Below are 12695 nucleotides of genomic sequence, written 5' to 3' on the forward strand. Positions count from 1 at the left end.
TCTATACTGGTTCTAACTGGTTCATCACCTGGTTTACCAATGAAGCCTCTTTAGTTTGCCTTTGTACCTGTCCGAAAGCAGTACACCATTATAATACTGGTTCAAACTGGTGAAAACTAGTTCAAAATTTTTCCCGTTTATTGTGTCACTCACCATCAGCATCTTTAGATGGATACCGGCGCATTATAAATTATTATTATTATTATTAATAAAACATTTCAGTCCCACAACGTGGATGTAAATTTAAGTAATACAATGTGAACATGCACTGACTATTCTAAAAAAGATCAATGTTTAAAGCTGTAAGAAATTCCACCTTTCTGTGACTCCAGAGAACTGTTTGTTGTCTCTTAGTTGTGAAAGATTAATTATACAAACTGGTCATATAGTTTGATTGCTAGATAGCTTTTACTTACAGAATATCATCCCTCAATTTTCAGTGCCAGATGTATCTGTACGCCTTGTTGGAAGCGAGAACAGTTACGAGGGTCGTGTTGAAGTCTTCTATGAAGGTGAATGGGGAACAGTTTGTGATGACTATTGGGACATCACCGATGCTAATGTCGTCTGTAGGCAACTGGGCTTCTCTGGGGCTTCCGATTTTTCTATAGAAGCTGGCTTTGGGGAAGGAGTGGGAGCAACTCTCCTTGATGATGTACAATGTACAGGAGATGAAGAAAGAATTGAAGACTGTCCCAGTGGAGGTTGGAGAGAAGAAAACTGTGTACATTCGGAGGATGCTGGAGTCATCTGCATTGGTAAGACGCAAGAGAACCATCAAAATGATAATATACAAACCCTGCTGATGGATACTTGTAGGAGCTTGACACATTTCATTCAATTTTTTTATTAAATAGAAGCTGATGGTGGTGGTGGAGGTGTTGATGGTGGTGAGGGTGTTGGTGGTGGTGAGGGTGTTGATGGTGGTGAGGGTGTTGATGGTGGTGAGATGTCAACCACAATCCGCCTGGCTGGTGGCCCAAATGAAAACAGCGGCCGTGTTGAAATCTACCGAGAAGGTGAATGGGGGACTATCTGTGATGATGAATGGGGTTATAGTGAGGCAAGGGTCGCTTGTGAACAGCTTGGATTCACCGGGATAGTGCGAACTGGAGACATGGGAGAGTTTGCAGACACTAGCCTTGTAGGTGTCCCAATCCTGTATAGTGTGGATTGTGTTGGAATTGAAGGCTCACTAGACTATTGTGAAAGTTCTGATTGGGGAACATCAGGGTGTTCTCATGCTGAGGATGCTGGGGTTGTCTGTCGAACAGGTAAGAAACAGTAAAATGATTCATTATCTACAAACATACTAGAAGCATTAATCAAAGCTAACTACATTTTAACATCCGACCATTAAAAGATACCATGTCCACATTGAAACAGTCAAATATCAAAACCTGAAATTTAGAGAAGTTGATTTAAAGACCCTTTTCTCTTACCTTGGTTGTAATCATTTTTAGAGTATGATTCTTGTTTAGCTAATTACTTACCACTGAGGAATTATTCTTTCTCACTCTTCGTCTTTCATCAGAATACAGTCCTCCATCTTGTGTATCTCTTTACTCATACCGCCTCTTTGTTGTATGCTGTAGGGGACTCCAGTCTAAGAACTAAGACAATTTTGTTATAAAGCTGCTTTTTTAAACGTAATTGTAAATTTCAACTGTGACATTTCAAGGGGCACCAAGGCTGTGGCACCAGACAATGGGCATAGAGGTGATTGCCTCTGTGAAGTTGCAGCTAGCCTCGGTGAATGTGCCAAGGCAAGTTCTAGATCTACACTAATTTGTGTATTGCTTAACTTACCCTTGTAGAACCACCACCCGAGGTAGGGGTGCGTCTTGTCGGTGGTTCAAGTCCAGAGTCTGGCCGAGTTGAGGTTTATAATGCCGGTGAATGGGGAACCATCTGTGACAATATCTGGGACCCAGCAGATGGAGCTGTGGTGTGCAGAGAACTTGGCTACAGTGAACTCTACAGTAATGATGGCATAGCGGAGTATGGACAAGGAGAAGGTCCTATTCTTGCTGGTGTAATATGTACTGGAAACGAAGCAAAGCTAAAGGACTGTGGTTGGGGACTGTGGGATACCCTTGTTTGTACTCACTCTGAAGATGTAGGAATAACTTGTCAAACAGGTACATTAAGTTTTGCTTTTCAGATACAGCTTCTATTCCATTGTCAGATTGAGAGTTTATTATATGACGTAGCATTACATTTTACTTGTCACCTACTGACACAGATTCTTGTCTATGGTTAGATTGAGAACTTATTGTTTGGCATAGCATTGCAAACAACCCTTTGCTTCCAGTCACATATTACTTGAAGAACTGACATACTGTGTTTTTTCTTTTCATGCTGTAAAGGTGAAGCCGGTGGTGGTGGTGGTGGTGAAACCGTTGTTGGTGGTGGTGATGGTGATGAATTGACATCCAGAATCCGCCTGGTTGATGGACCAACAGAGAATAGCGGTCGTGTTGAAATCTACCGAGAAGGTGAATGGGGGACCATTTGCGATGATCAATGGGAAGAAGATGAAGCAATCGTTGCTTGCAGACAACTTGGATTCTTTGGACTGGGTCGACTTGCAGCAGTAAATGAGTTTGGGGAAGCAAGCACAGACAGCCCCATTCTGTATGCTGTGGATTGTTCTGGCTCACAAAGCAGTTTAGAGGAATGTGAGTTTGGAGAGTGGGATACGGGAAGGTGTACCCATGGAGAAGATGTTAGTGTGGTCTGCCAAACAGGTACAACTTAGTTTCACCTCGGCTATGACTCCTTAAGAAAGGGTTCTAGTCATTGCTTTTGTTTCATTTTAGTTGGAATTCTTCCTAGTTTAGGTGACAATGGATATATTTAGAGATTGATACATTTTTATCGGATCGGATAACTTTTCCAATGTGTGTACTTGGACTGGTTTGTCGGACTGCCAGGGAGTCCAATCAGAGCGTTCAAAATGCTAACATATTCACATAAACTGGATTGTTTCAGAAGTGTGATAATAATACTATATACTCTTAATAGCGCACATATAAAGTAAAATACTCAAGGCACTTGAAGCAACAAAGATTTGAAGAAAGATGTATGATCACCCATTTAAGGGTTGACAAGGTTTACAGCCACTGCTAGTCCATAGGTTTCACGACTTCGAATGTGCAGCCAATTTTATGTCTGAGAGCACTGATTGAGAACTTGGAGGTTGTTTCAACCTATTAGTTCTCATAGCAGGGAACGAGCTCGTCCGGCTAATTGGCTAACTAACCTTTGAGTAGCCTCTTCGTGTGACACTTTGAGTCCAACATTCAACAAACGATCCATGTTTGTTTGTAGCACTTGTTTGTGCAAGACAAGGTCAATCTCTCTAGTATAGAATGAATATTCAATAAACATTGATTTCATGATGGCAGTCATAAAGACAGGTACAGGTTATTTACAAGTATATTATTATGTAGGTGTGAATGATTGATGTCAGAAAAAATAAACAAAGCAACCAAAACACAAAGCTTTGAAAATATCAATAAAACATATAGCATTACCTAATCATGGAGATATTTGATGAGCAATAATCGGTTGATGAATTGTACAGAATTCTTGGTTTATGTATTAGAGTCAACAGGCCCAGACAGTGCTGTTGTGAGGCTCGCCGGTGGATCAGACTCTGCTGGACGTGTTGAAGTCCGAGCTAATGGCAGTGAGTGGGGAACAGTCTGCGATGACTACTGGGATCAAGACGACGCTGATGTGGTTTGCAGACAGCTTGGTTTTACAAGTGGAGCATTAAGGGCTGCATCTAGTGCTGAGTTTGGTGAAGGTATCGCTCTTTTTTTTCTTTTTTCTTATGACTGTATTCCTAGCCAATGGAGCAGTGAGGACTGCAGGGTTCTCTGAATTTGGCCAAGGTATTATTACTGCTTAGATGACACCTGTGTTTTTAAGCACTAAACCATGTTTGCTTCGTAAAAAATGGGGGTAGTGCTTTCTGCTCTACCTGCCAGGCTTCTGATGGATGACAGTCCAAATCTACATCACAACAGACTGTAAAGAGGGTAACCCTGTTCCAGCCCCAGGAGTAGGTGGCATTGGCCCATGTAAAAAATGGTTAATTGTAGCCTACACCTTTAAGTCATCTTCAACAACAAAAATAATAATAATAATAATTATATAAAGTATTTGTTTTTATACTCATTAACTGATTCGAAATGTGCCTCAGGTGTCCATACTTGGTCCACTTCTTGTATTTTGTTGAGTATCTTCTCTATACTGTTGTAATACTTGTAGGTTTTGGAGATATTCTATTGGATGATGTTGAGTGTGTGGGTACGGAGTCAGCAATCGCAGACTGCCCCCATGCAGGATGGGGAGTTAGCAACTGTGCTCACTCTGAAGACGTTGGTGTTATCTGTATGTTGGATGAAGGTACGACAATAGGATCCCTTGTGCTGTCGATCTCATTGGATCCTATTGAATATGTCTCAAATTCCACACCAATCCCATTGAATCCCATTAATTCCATTCAAATTTTCAATGGGATCCCATTTTATCTGGGTGTGCACTACTCCCTGCTTAAGCCCCAATGCCCCACAACAAAAAACACCCTTAGCTCAGATGCCATTTGTTAAAAAGTTGAAGTTTTGTCCACATCCACCCTCCATACAAACTTAGATTGAGTCTCACTGACTCATTACGCCACCACCATGACTCAACTATCTCACCGCGACAGGCCATAAACAACTTGTCCACAAGTCTACAACTACACAGAACTGTTGAGCAGGTTGCGTTGCAAATACACACACACAAACAACACTGGCATTTGGTTTTGTTTTAACTGTTTTTGTAGCGCCTGAAGTGACAGTGCGACTGGTGGGTAGCGAGAACAGTAACGAGGGTCGTGTTGAAGTCTTCAATCAAGGTGAATGGGGAACAGTTTGTGATGACTATTGGGACATCACCGATGCTAATGTGGTGTGTAGGCAACTTGGCTTCTCTGGGATTTCCGATGTTTCTTTAGGAGCTGGCTTCGGGGCAGGGACTGGACAAATTCTCCTCGATGATGTAGAATGTATAGGAGATGAAAAAAGACTTGAAGACTGTCCCAGTAACGGTTGGGGTGAGGAAAACTGCGAGCACTCGGAGGATGCTGGAGTCATCTGTAACAGTAAGTGACAGATATATGCGAACAAATAAAACTATGACCCTTGTTTTGTATAAATGAGAATTATCACTGATACTGCAAACAGTTTTTTAAGGGAAATTTTTCTCCTCATTTGGGTTTGATATATTTTCATTGGTCTTTTATTTGTTACAGCCCAGTCCGTTGCTTTTGAAGTGAGACTTGCTGGACAATCGGAGCCTAACCTTGGTCGAGTTGAAGTCCGCAGGGGAGATGGTGAATGGGGAACTGTCTGTGATGATCTATGGGATCAAACTGAAGCTAACATAGTTTGCAGACAGCTTGGTTTTAGCAACGGAGCAGTCAGGGTGGCAGCTCATGCTGAGTTTGGGGAAGGTATTGTTTTTAATTTGCTAGTGATGTTCGTGAATGTTAATCTTGTTTTCAGTTGTTCCTCAAGGGTTGTACTTGGTCCTTTATGTTGATAGTTGACGGGTATAAGTGGTACCAATTTCAGGGAGGATCTTAATCCTGTGTACGTTTCCTTTCAAGATAACCATGACTCAATCTGGATTTCCCAGGTGTTCCTCAAGTATCTATACTTGGTCTCTCATACTGATGATTATCAATATTGCTCTTAAATCCTTTCAATAGGTGAAGGAAACATTTATTTGGATGATGTTGATTGTGAAGGAACAGAAACATCAATTGAAGACTGCCCGAACGCAGGATGGGGAACTAATAACTGCGGACACTCTGAAGATGTTGGTGTTGTCTGTGCAACTGATGACATGGTACAAGGTACAAGAACTAGAATAGTAATGCATTTTCATATAGTATTTAAGCTTTTAAATTCAATACAATTTAAAGTCTACTATAAAGATTCCTGCTGTTCACTTTTGGTGAGCTGCGGAGCAGAGTGAAGGCCCGGTCCCACTACAGCGATAACGAGAATGATAACGATAACGACGCAAAGAGAACACATTCTATTTGTTGAATGAGCGTGTGCGTTTTCTGCGTGGAACAATTCAACCAATAGCATGTGTTCTCTTTGCGTCGTGATCGTTATTGTTTTCATTGTTGCTGCAGTGTGACTCAGCCTTGTTTTTTTTGCTATGCCAACTTTGTTATGCCAACTGTTGCCCTTCTGCCCCTCTTATTGAACGGGTTCCCATACACCCATGACTATTTGATTTTCTTCAGAGTCGACCCTCAACTATGCAGTCAGTGTATACAAGTTTGTAAATGTTCCAACCCCTAACATCAATTTATCGAATGATTGTTTTTTTTATTGGTCATTGATTTTCTGATGGGCAATTTGCAGCTCGCCATGGCAGCCTCGCGTTTTAGTTTTTAAAATCCTCACTTTGGGTGGTTTTGGTTGTGTTTAAGAGCCGGGTGTGACATTGCGTCTTGTTGGAAGCGTGAACAGTTACGAGGGTCGTGTTGAAGTCTTCTATGAAGGTGAATGGGGAACAGTTTGTGATGACTATTGGGACATCGCCGAGGCTGTTGTCGTCTGTCGCCAACTGGGCTTCTCTGGGGCTTCTGATGTTTCTATAGATGCTGGCTTCGGGGAAGGAGTGGGAGCAATTCTTCTTGATAATTTACAATGTACAGGAGATGAAGAGCGTCTTGAAGACTGTCCCAGTAACGGTTGGAGAGAAGAAAACTGTAGTCATCTGGAGGATGCTGGAGTCATCTGCATTGGTAAGTGGCAAGATCAAACAGAATTATGCACATATGCAAAAAGCATGCCAAATGATAAGTGTTGCTGTGTCTTTGAGGTCAGCCTTTTATGTTGTGTTTTCCCTCTTACATTACATTATTCAGAGGATGTTGTTGGTGAACCCTTCGGTGGGTCGCTCGGCGGAGAAGGTGGTGAAGTAACAGGCTCCATTCGATTGGTCGACGGAGCGTCAGAAAATAGAGGCCGTATTGAAGTCTACCGAAGCGGAAAGTGGGGAACGATCTGTGATGACGAGTGGTACGAGGACGAAGGAATAGTTGCCTGCAGAGAGCTTGGATACACAAAGTATGGTGGGATAGAACAGATTGACATAATAAGTAATTTGGATACTCCCATTCTATTCACTGTGGATTGTGACGGTACAGAGAGTAGCCTGGAGGACTGTGTGAGTGGTGAATGGCATACCTTTGCCTGCTCCCATTCTGAAGATGTAGGAATATTGTGCGAGAATGGTAAGAGAACAAAAACATGATTGTAATAATTGAGTTTTCAAGATGATCAACTTGCTTCAGTTAGTGGCGTCGGACGAACATGTTGTTGAGAAAAGCGATAGTTAAAGATAAAAAAAGTCTCTGTGCAAAATCATTGTATTTTTTCCACATATTTGTTATATTTGTGACTGTAAAATTGTTACAATTCAATCTTTGTGATGGGAGGATAGATTTTCAATAAACCATTTTATCTATCTACATGTATCTATATCATTACAACATCAGCAATAGTACTGAGCGAGTTGCAATTATTTTACACTTTCAAACTTCAATGTAATGTAAATGTTAAATTTGGAGATGGACAATAGTTTTCAGGAACAAGACAAGTTCTCAGTGGTTTGAGTCTTGTTTAAAAGATTTTTTATGGTCAACCAGTAAAGCCACATCTCTGCATTCTTGTACAAAGAAAGCAAACTTTTTAACAAATTTTGATACATGTAGGTCAAACTTTAATACAAAACATAAACAATACATGTAATAATAATACTTCTGTACAATAGATACAAATATATAACAAATTAATATCGGCCCCATTTTACATTAGGAAAGCAATCATTTATTTGTTTCCCCAATAGAACATCCGCAGGCAGAGCTTACAGTACGACTTGCTGATGGCCCTGTACCCAACATTGGACGTTTGGAAATATTTAAGAATGATACATGGGGAACCGTCTGTGATGATCTGTGGGGTCAAACAGATGCTGACGTGGTTTGTAAACAGCTTGGATACACCAAGGGAGCCGTACGCACAAGTGTGTTAGCAGAGTTTGGACAAGGTATAGGGATGGCATTTCTGTGTATCAAACTGGAAATCTAATATTTAATTATATTTCAGACAGTTTTATAAAATATGAAGATAAAACCATAGTATAGAGAACACCCCAGCTTGTAAAGTAGGGTTCTTAAAACCAAACACGAATATATGTAAGCAGGCTTCCTGCTTGAAAGCTTTCATCCTTTGCGCTCACAGGTTTTTGTTCAACAAGCTATTACATTCGTTAAAGCGACAGTTGCAGCTACCAAACTCTCTGCTTACTACATAAGGCACTTGCTCATTGTTCTTGGAAGATATTGAGCTTGTTTAAACACTCCTACTATCTGTACAATTTTTGAAGAAATCTGACAGTTTAGGTTCACCTTGACTCTGCGTTGAATATCTATGCATGTGTTGAGTGCTAAGTAGCTCCACGAGCCAAAAATGTGACCTGCCAACAGAAAAGAGACTAAAACCTGTACGTGCTTTGGGCAGTCATCTGATAGCGCCCTCTTTTCACTTAATAAGATTAGGTCATGTTTAATCTCATCGAACTGTAATAAACATGGCCAAATTTTTTCCTCTGGACCAATCAGAATGTTTTATAATATGTATATATGCATGCATCAGTGACTTGAGCACGTACTAACTTGACGCGTAATGCGACCGTGCGCTTGTTTTGAAATAAGTTGAGATGCTACTTGTTTTCTATTTCCGTCATTCTTTTGATGAGTGCCTTTTGGTGTGAAACAGTCTGTCCAGAAGAAAGAAGCTTCTTGTCAGAAAGCTATACAGAAATGTATCGAGCACTGTGATTTGTGATGGAAGACAATTTCATTTGATATATATATTTTCTTGTCTTTTTGGTGTGAAGGTACCGGTGAGATATTACTTGATGATGTGGACTGCCAGGGCTTTGAGTCAAGGATTGAAGAATGCCCGAGTGCTGAACATTCTGCGATTAACTGCAATCATGCGGAGGACGCTGGTGTGGCTTGTAGACTCAATGAAGGTGATCATAAACTCTAAAAAACATTTGGGTACAGACCTGTAGCAGACGATGTCATTATTTTATCGCTTACCATGCTGGAGTACACAAACTCTACTTTTGTGTAGACATCTGTTCTTTTCTTTGTCCCTGTAGTTAAGAACCTCCCTTAGAATTTACATACAAGTGTCCACTAGGACTAAAACTCCCACTTTAACCCATCAGAATCACCAGAGCTTTTAGTCAGGTGTTCTTCCGCTCGTTCTTTGGTCATGACACGCCACAATGGGAAGGATGGAATTTATTAACATACTAACTGATAAAATGTAAATTTTTACACAGAGCCTGAGGTGGCAGTACGACTTGTTGGTGGCAGTGAGCTACAGGGACGTGTTGAGGCTTTCAATGGAGCTGAGTGGGGTACAGTCTGTGATGATAGGTGGGACCAGACTGACGCTGATGTGGTGTGTAGACAGCTTGGCTTCACTAACGGAGCAGAACGAGCTACAGTTGCAGCGGAGTTTGGACAAGGTAAACATTTTACAAGGTTGCATTTATTTATTTTTATTAAGGTCAGAGGAAGAATCTTCATGACCTGTTAGGAAACTGATAATAAAAAGTAATAAAAAAAGATATTTTTTAAAAAAAAACTTTCTCTTTTTGAAGGCACTGGGAGTGTGGTAATGGATGACGTTTCATGCTCAGGATCCGAGATGACATTAGCAGAGTGTTTGAGAGTAGACACATCAGGAATCAATTGTGACCACAGTGAAGATGCTGGGGTTGTCTGCCTGCCCAATGAAGGTAACTGACTACACTCCTTGACATAGCTCAGTGGGCCCTCGCACCATGTCCCCAAGCCCCCTTTAAATGTTTGCTCTCATTGCGTGAACTTTGGTGCTCCGATCAACATTGAGATGGGGGATGGGTGAGATGTTTCTGGTCATTAGGGAAGTGGACAGGGAATGTTTACGCTGTGAATGGTTGGCCCAAGCATTTTGGCCGGGATTGTTGATTAAGGGTAATTATAGCGAAGTGTCATGAACCAGCAGTCGAGTTACTCGAGTTCTTGTGGCCAGTTAGGTGTCAGTTCAAATCCTGGTCATGACACTTGTGCCATTATACAATGCCCTCCTCTTCACCCGTGGGTAAAATGGGTAGCAGTGAGGGCAAAGATGGTTCTTGTGATTGATTTAGCTTGGTTAAGGGTAGATGGGTTGGGCGGTAGGGTTGGCATCGTGGTATCTTCCTCGCCTTCCACCTGTAGGACCCAGGCTTGAATCCTAAACTGGGTTTTCAATCCCTACCTGATTACGTGGGTTTCCCCTCAAATAAATCTACTGGGTTTCTTCCTATAACCGCAGAGTCAGTTCTTACTTGGTCTGTATTTACAATTACACTGACTCATTAATAATGCAGAATCTACTTATGGTGGGTCATCAATATTTCATCATTTAGAATCAACAGAGTCTGATTTGATGTTACGCCTCGTTGGAAGCTCAAACACGTACGAGGGACGAGTAGAAATCAGCAATGGTGGTGAATGGGGAACCATCTGTGATGATTTGTGGGATAAAGCTGATGCCGATGTGGTTTGCAGACAGCTTGGTTTTGCTAATGGAGCTGTGCGACATTCTATGTCTGCTGAGTTTGGTGAAGGTAATATTCAATTAGATTTGGTTTATTACTAATTATGCAATACAAATACATAAAAATATGCTAAAGAGTCAATTAAGAAATGTTATTAAGATATAATAAAAAAGTTTGTTTTGAAATGATGTTATTTGTTTTTCTTTGTCCAGGGGATGGTCTGATTCTTCTTGATGATGTGGAATGTGCTGGTACGGAGACTACCATTATGGACTGTATTAGCTCTGGATGGGGAGTTAACAACTGTGGGCACTCTGAGGATGCTGGAGTAGTCTGCGATTCAAGCCAAGGTACGCAACCTATTTTATTCAAGTAATATTATAAGAATAATAACATTTTTTTTTTTCTTTTGTTTTTTTAGCCTTTGAGAAAGACTCTGCTGGGGACGAAACGTCTATTGACTATTTTTGTAATATTAATGTTACAATTTTTTATTTTTTTCTATTTAATAATTTACCTTGAACCTGTCTGGGTATATTTTAAAAGATGAAGTTTTGAACAGAGAAAAATTGACTGATATAAAGATTCAAACCAACAACCTTTAGATTAAGTGGTTTGTGAGTTTATTAAAAACTAAAGAATGAAAATAAAGTAACTTTTCCATGAAATTACTGTTACTATTTAAAAAATTGTTCTTTTTCTTCTTTACCAAATATTCAGATCAGCCAGAAGGTGGAGATACACCCGGTAAGTTAAGTCATTTTGTTTTGTTTTTAATTTCTGTGTTTTGTGATTGCATAGGGAAAGCGCCTTGAGTGTCACTAAGTGACGGATATGCCCTCTATAATAGAAGCCACAATTATTATTATAAGATGATGATGATTCGCAGCAGTTGTATGGTGCCATATATCTATTGCAAAACTATTCAAAGTCGCAAGCTTCTTCCATAAAGTTAGTAAATATATGTCTGATGGGCCCAGGTTGACCCGCGGTGCTCATTCGGCGGAGCTCCTGCCAAGAGCTAATCAAATGATCACTCGCCCTCTCGTGGTGACATGATGCACCTCGGGGCAGCCCCAAGCAACCCAACCCTAGGGAAGCTCATCGAATGCAGCCACTGTATGATGTCACAGCAAACTGTTTACATTGATTTTTTTATAGATTCAGTGACTTTACGATTGGCCAATATGGAAGGTGTTGATATAGTAACGGGTAGGCTGGAGATATTGCATGAAGACCAATGGGGCACTATTTGTGATGACTCTTGGAGTGTTATCAACGCTAGGGTGGCATGCCGTCAGCTAGGCTACCCCGGGGCGGCCGGCTATGCAGCAGAGGGTCTAGGTAGTGATCCTATCTGGTTAGATCAGTTGATGTGTAGCGGGGATGAAGAAACTCTAGAGGAATGTCAATCTGATGGTTGGGGTGTTCATGATTGCTCTCATGCTGAAGACGTCAAACTATCCTGCTTCACTGGTAAGCTTACTTCATTTATGGATTTCTATCTTGCTTCACTGGTAAGCTTTCTTCATTTATGGATTTCTATCCTGCTTCACTGGTAAGCTTACTTCATTTATGGATTTCTATCTTGCTTCACTGGTAAGCGTACTTCATTTATTGTGAAGCCAAGAATCTCAGAAAGTTTAAGTTTTTTCTGGTTGTCATGCCAAGGACTCTCCAAATGTTCTTGTCTTTTCAGTACTCTTGTGAGTCCTGTGTAAAAACTACATCAATATGACTAGGAGGGAATTTGAACCCACGACCTTTGCAAATCTACAGTGGTGTCTTACCAACTAGACCACAGAGATTGCCTGGTAGCTAGAGGCAGTTTGATTCCTATATTTTAGTGACGGGTACCGGTATGATAACAACCCTAGTCAACCACCCTAGACTGCTTGGCCAAAACTACCCCCCCCCCGCCTCATAAATAAGTAAGGAGAGTTATTATCAAACTTGGCTTGAAGATTTTCACCTTTGATGTCAAACCCTCCTTGTCTTTTCATTGATTA

General features: G+C 40.9%; 1 protein-coding gene across 1 annotated transcript in view; it reads left to right on the forward strand.

The window, feature by feature from the left end:
- LOC139935417 (uncharacterized) overlaps nucleotides 1–12695 on the forward strand; it is a 52756-nt gene that overhangs the window by 34485 nt on the left and 5576 nt on the right. Inside the window, exons 45-63 of the mRNA XM_071929993.1 lie at nucleotides 441–758; nucleotides 858–1274; nucleotides 1818–2141; nucleotides 2370–2750; nucleotides 3611–3814; nucleotides 4282–4419; nucleotides 4841–5158; nucleotides 5309–5509; nucleotides 5768–5914; nucleotides 6506–6823; nucleotides 6947–7315; nucleotides 7930–8130; nucleotides 8983–9120; nucleotides 9439–9627; nucleotides 9763–9900; nucleotides 10555–10755; nucleotides 10899–11036; nucleotides 11407–11433; nucleotides 11848–12162. Of these exons, the coding sequence (XP_071786094.1) occupies nucleotides 441–758; nucleotides 858–1274; nucleotides 1818–2141; nucleotides 2370–2750; nucleotides 3611–3814; nucleotides 4282–4419; nucleotides 4841–5158; nucleotides 5309–5509; nucleotides 5768–5914; nucleotides 6506–6823; nucleotides 6947–7315; nucleotides 7930–8130; nucleotides 8983–9120; nucleotides 9439–9627; nucleotides 9763–9900; nucleotides 10555–10755; nucleotides 10899–11036; nucleotides 11407–11433; nucleotides 11848–12162 (4482 nt within the window). The remainder of the gene's footprint in view (nucleotides 1–440; nucleotides 759–857; nucleotides 1275–1817; nucleotides 2142–2369; nucleotides 2751–3610; nucleotides 3815–4281; nucleotides 4420–4840; nucleotides 5159–5308; nucleotides 5510–5767; nucleotides 5915–6505; nucleotides 6824–6946; nucleotides 7316–7929; nucleotides 8131–8982; nucleotides 9121–9438; nucleotides 9628–9762; nucleotides 9901–10554; nucleotides 10756–10898; nucleotides 11037–11406; nucleotides 11434–11847; nucleotides 12163–12695) is intronic.

Source organism: Asterias amurensis, chromosome 3, assembly GCF_032118995.1.
Source record: "Asterias amurensis chromosome 3, ASM3211899v1".
NCBI classification, from domain to species: Eukaryota; Metazoa; Echinodermata; class Asteroidea; order Forcipulatida; family Asteriidae; genus Asterias; species Asterias amurensis.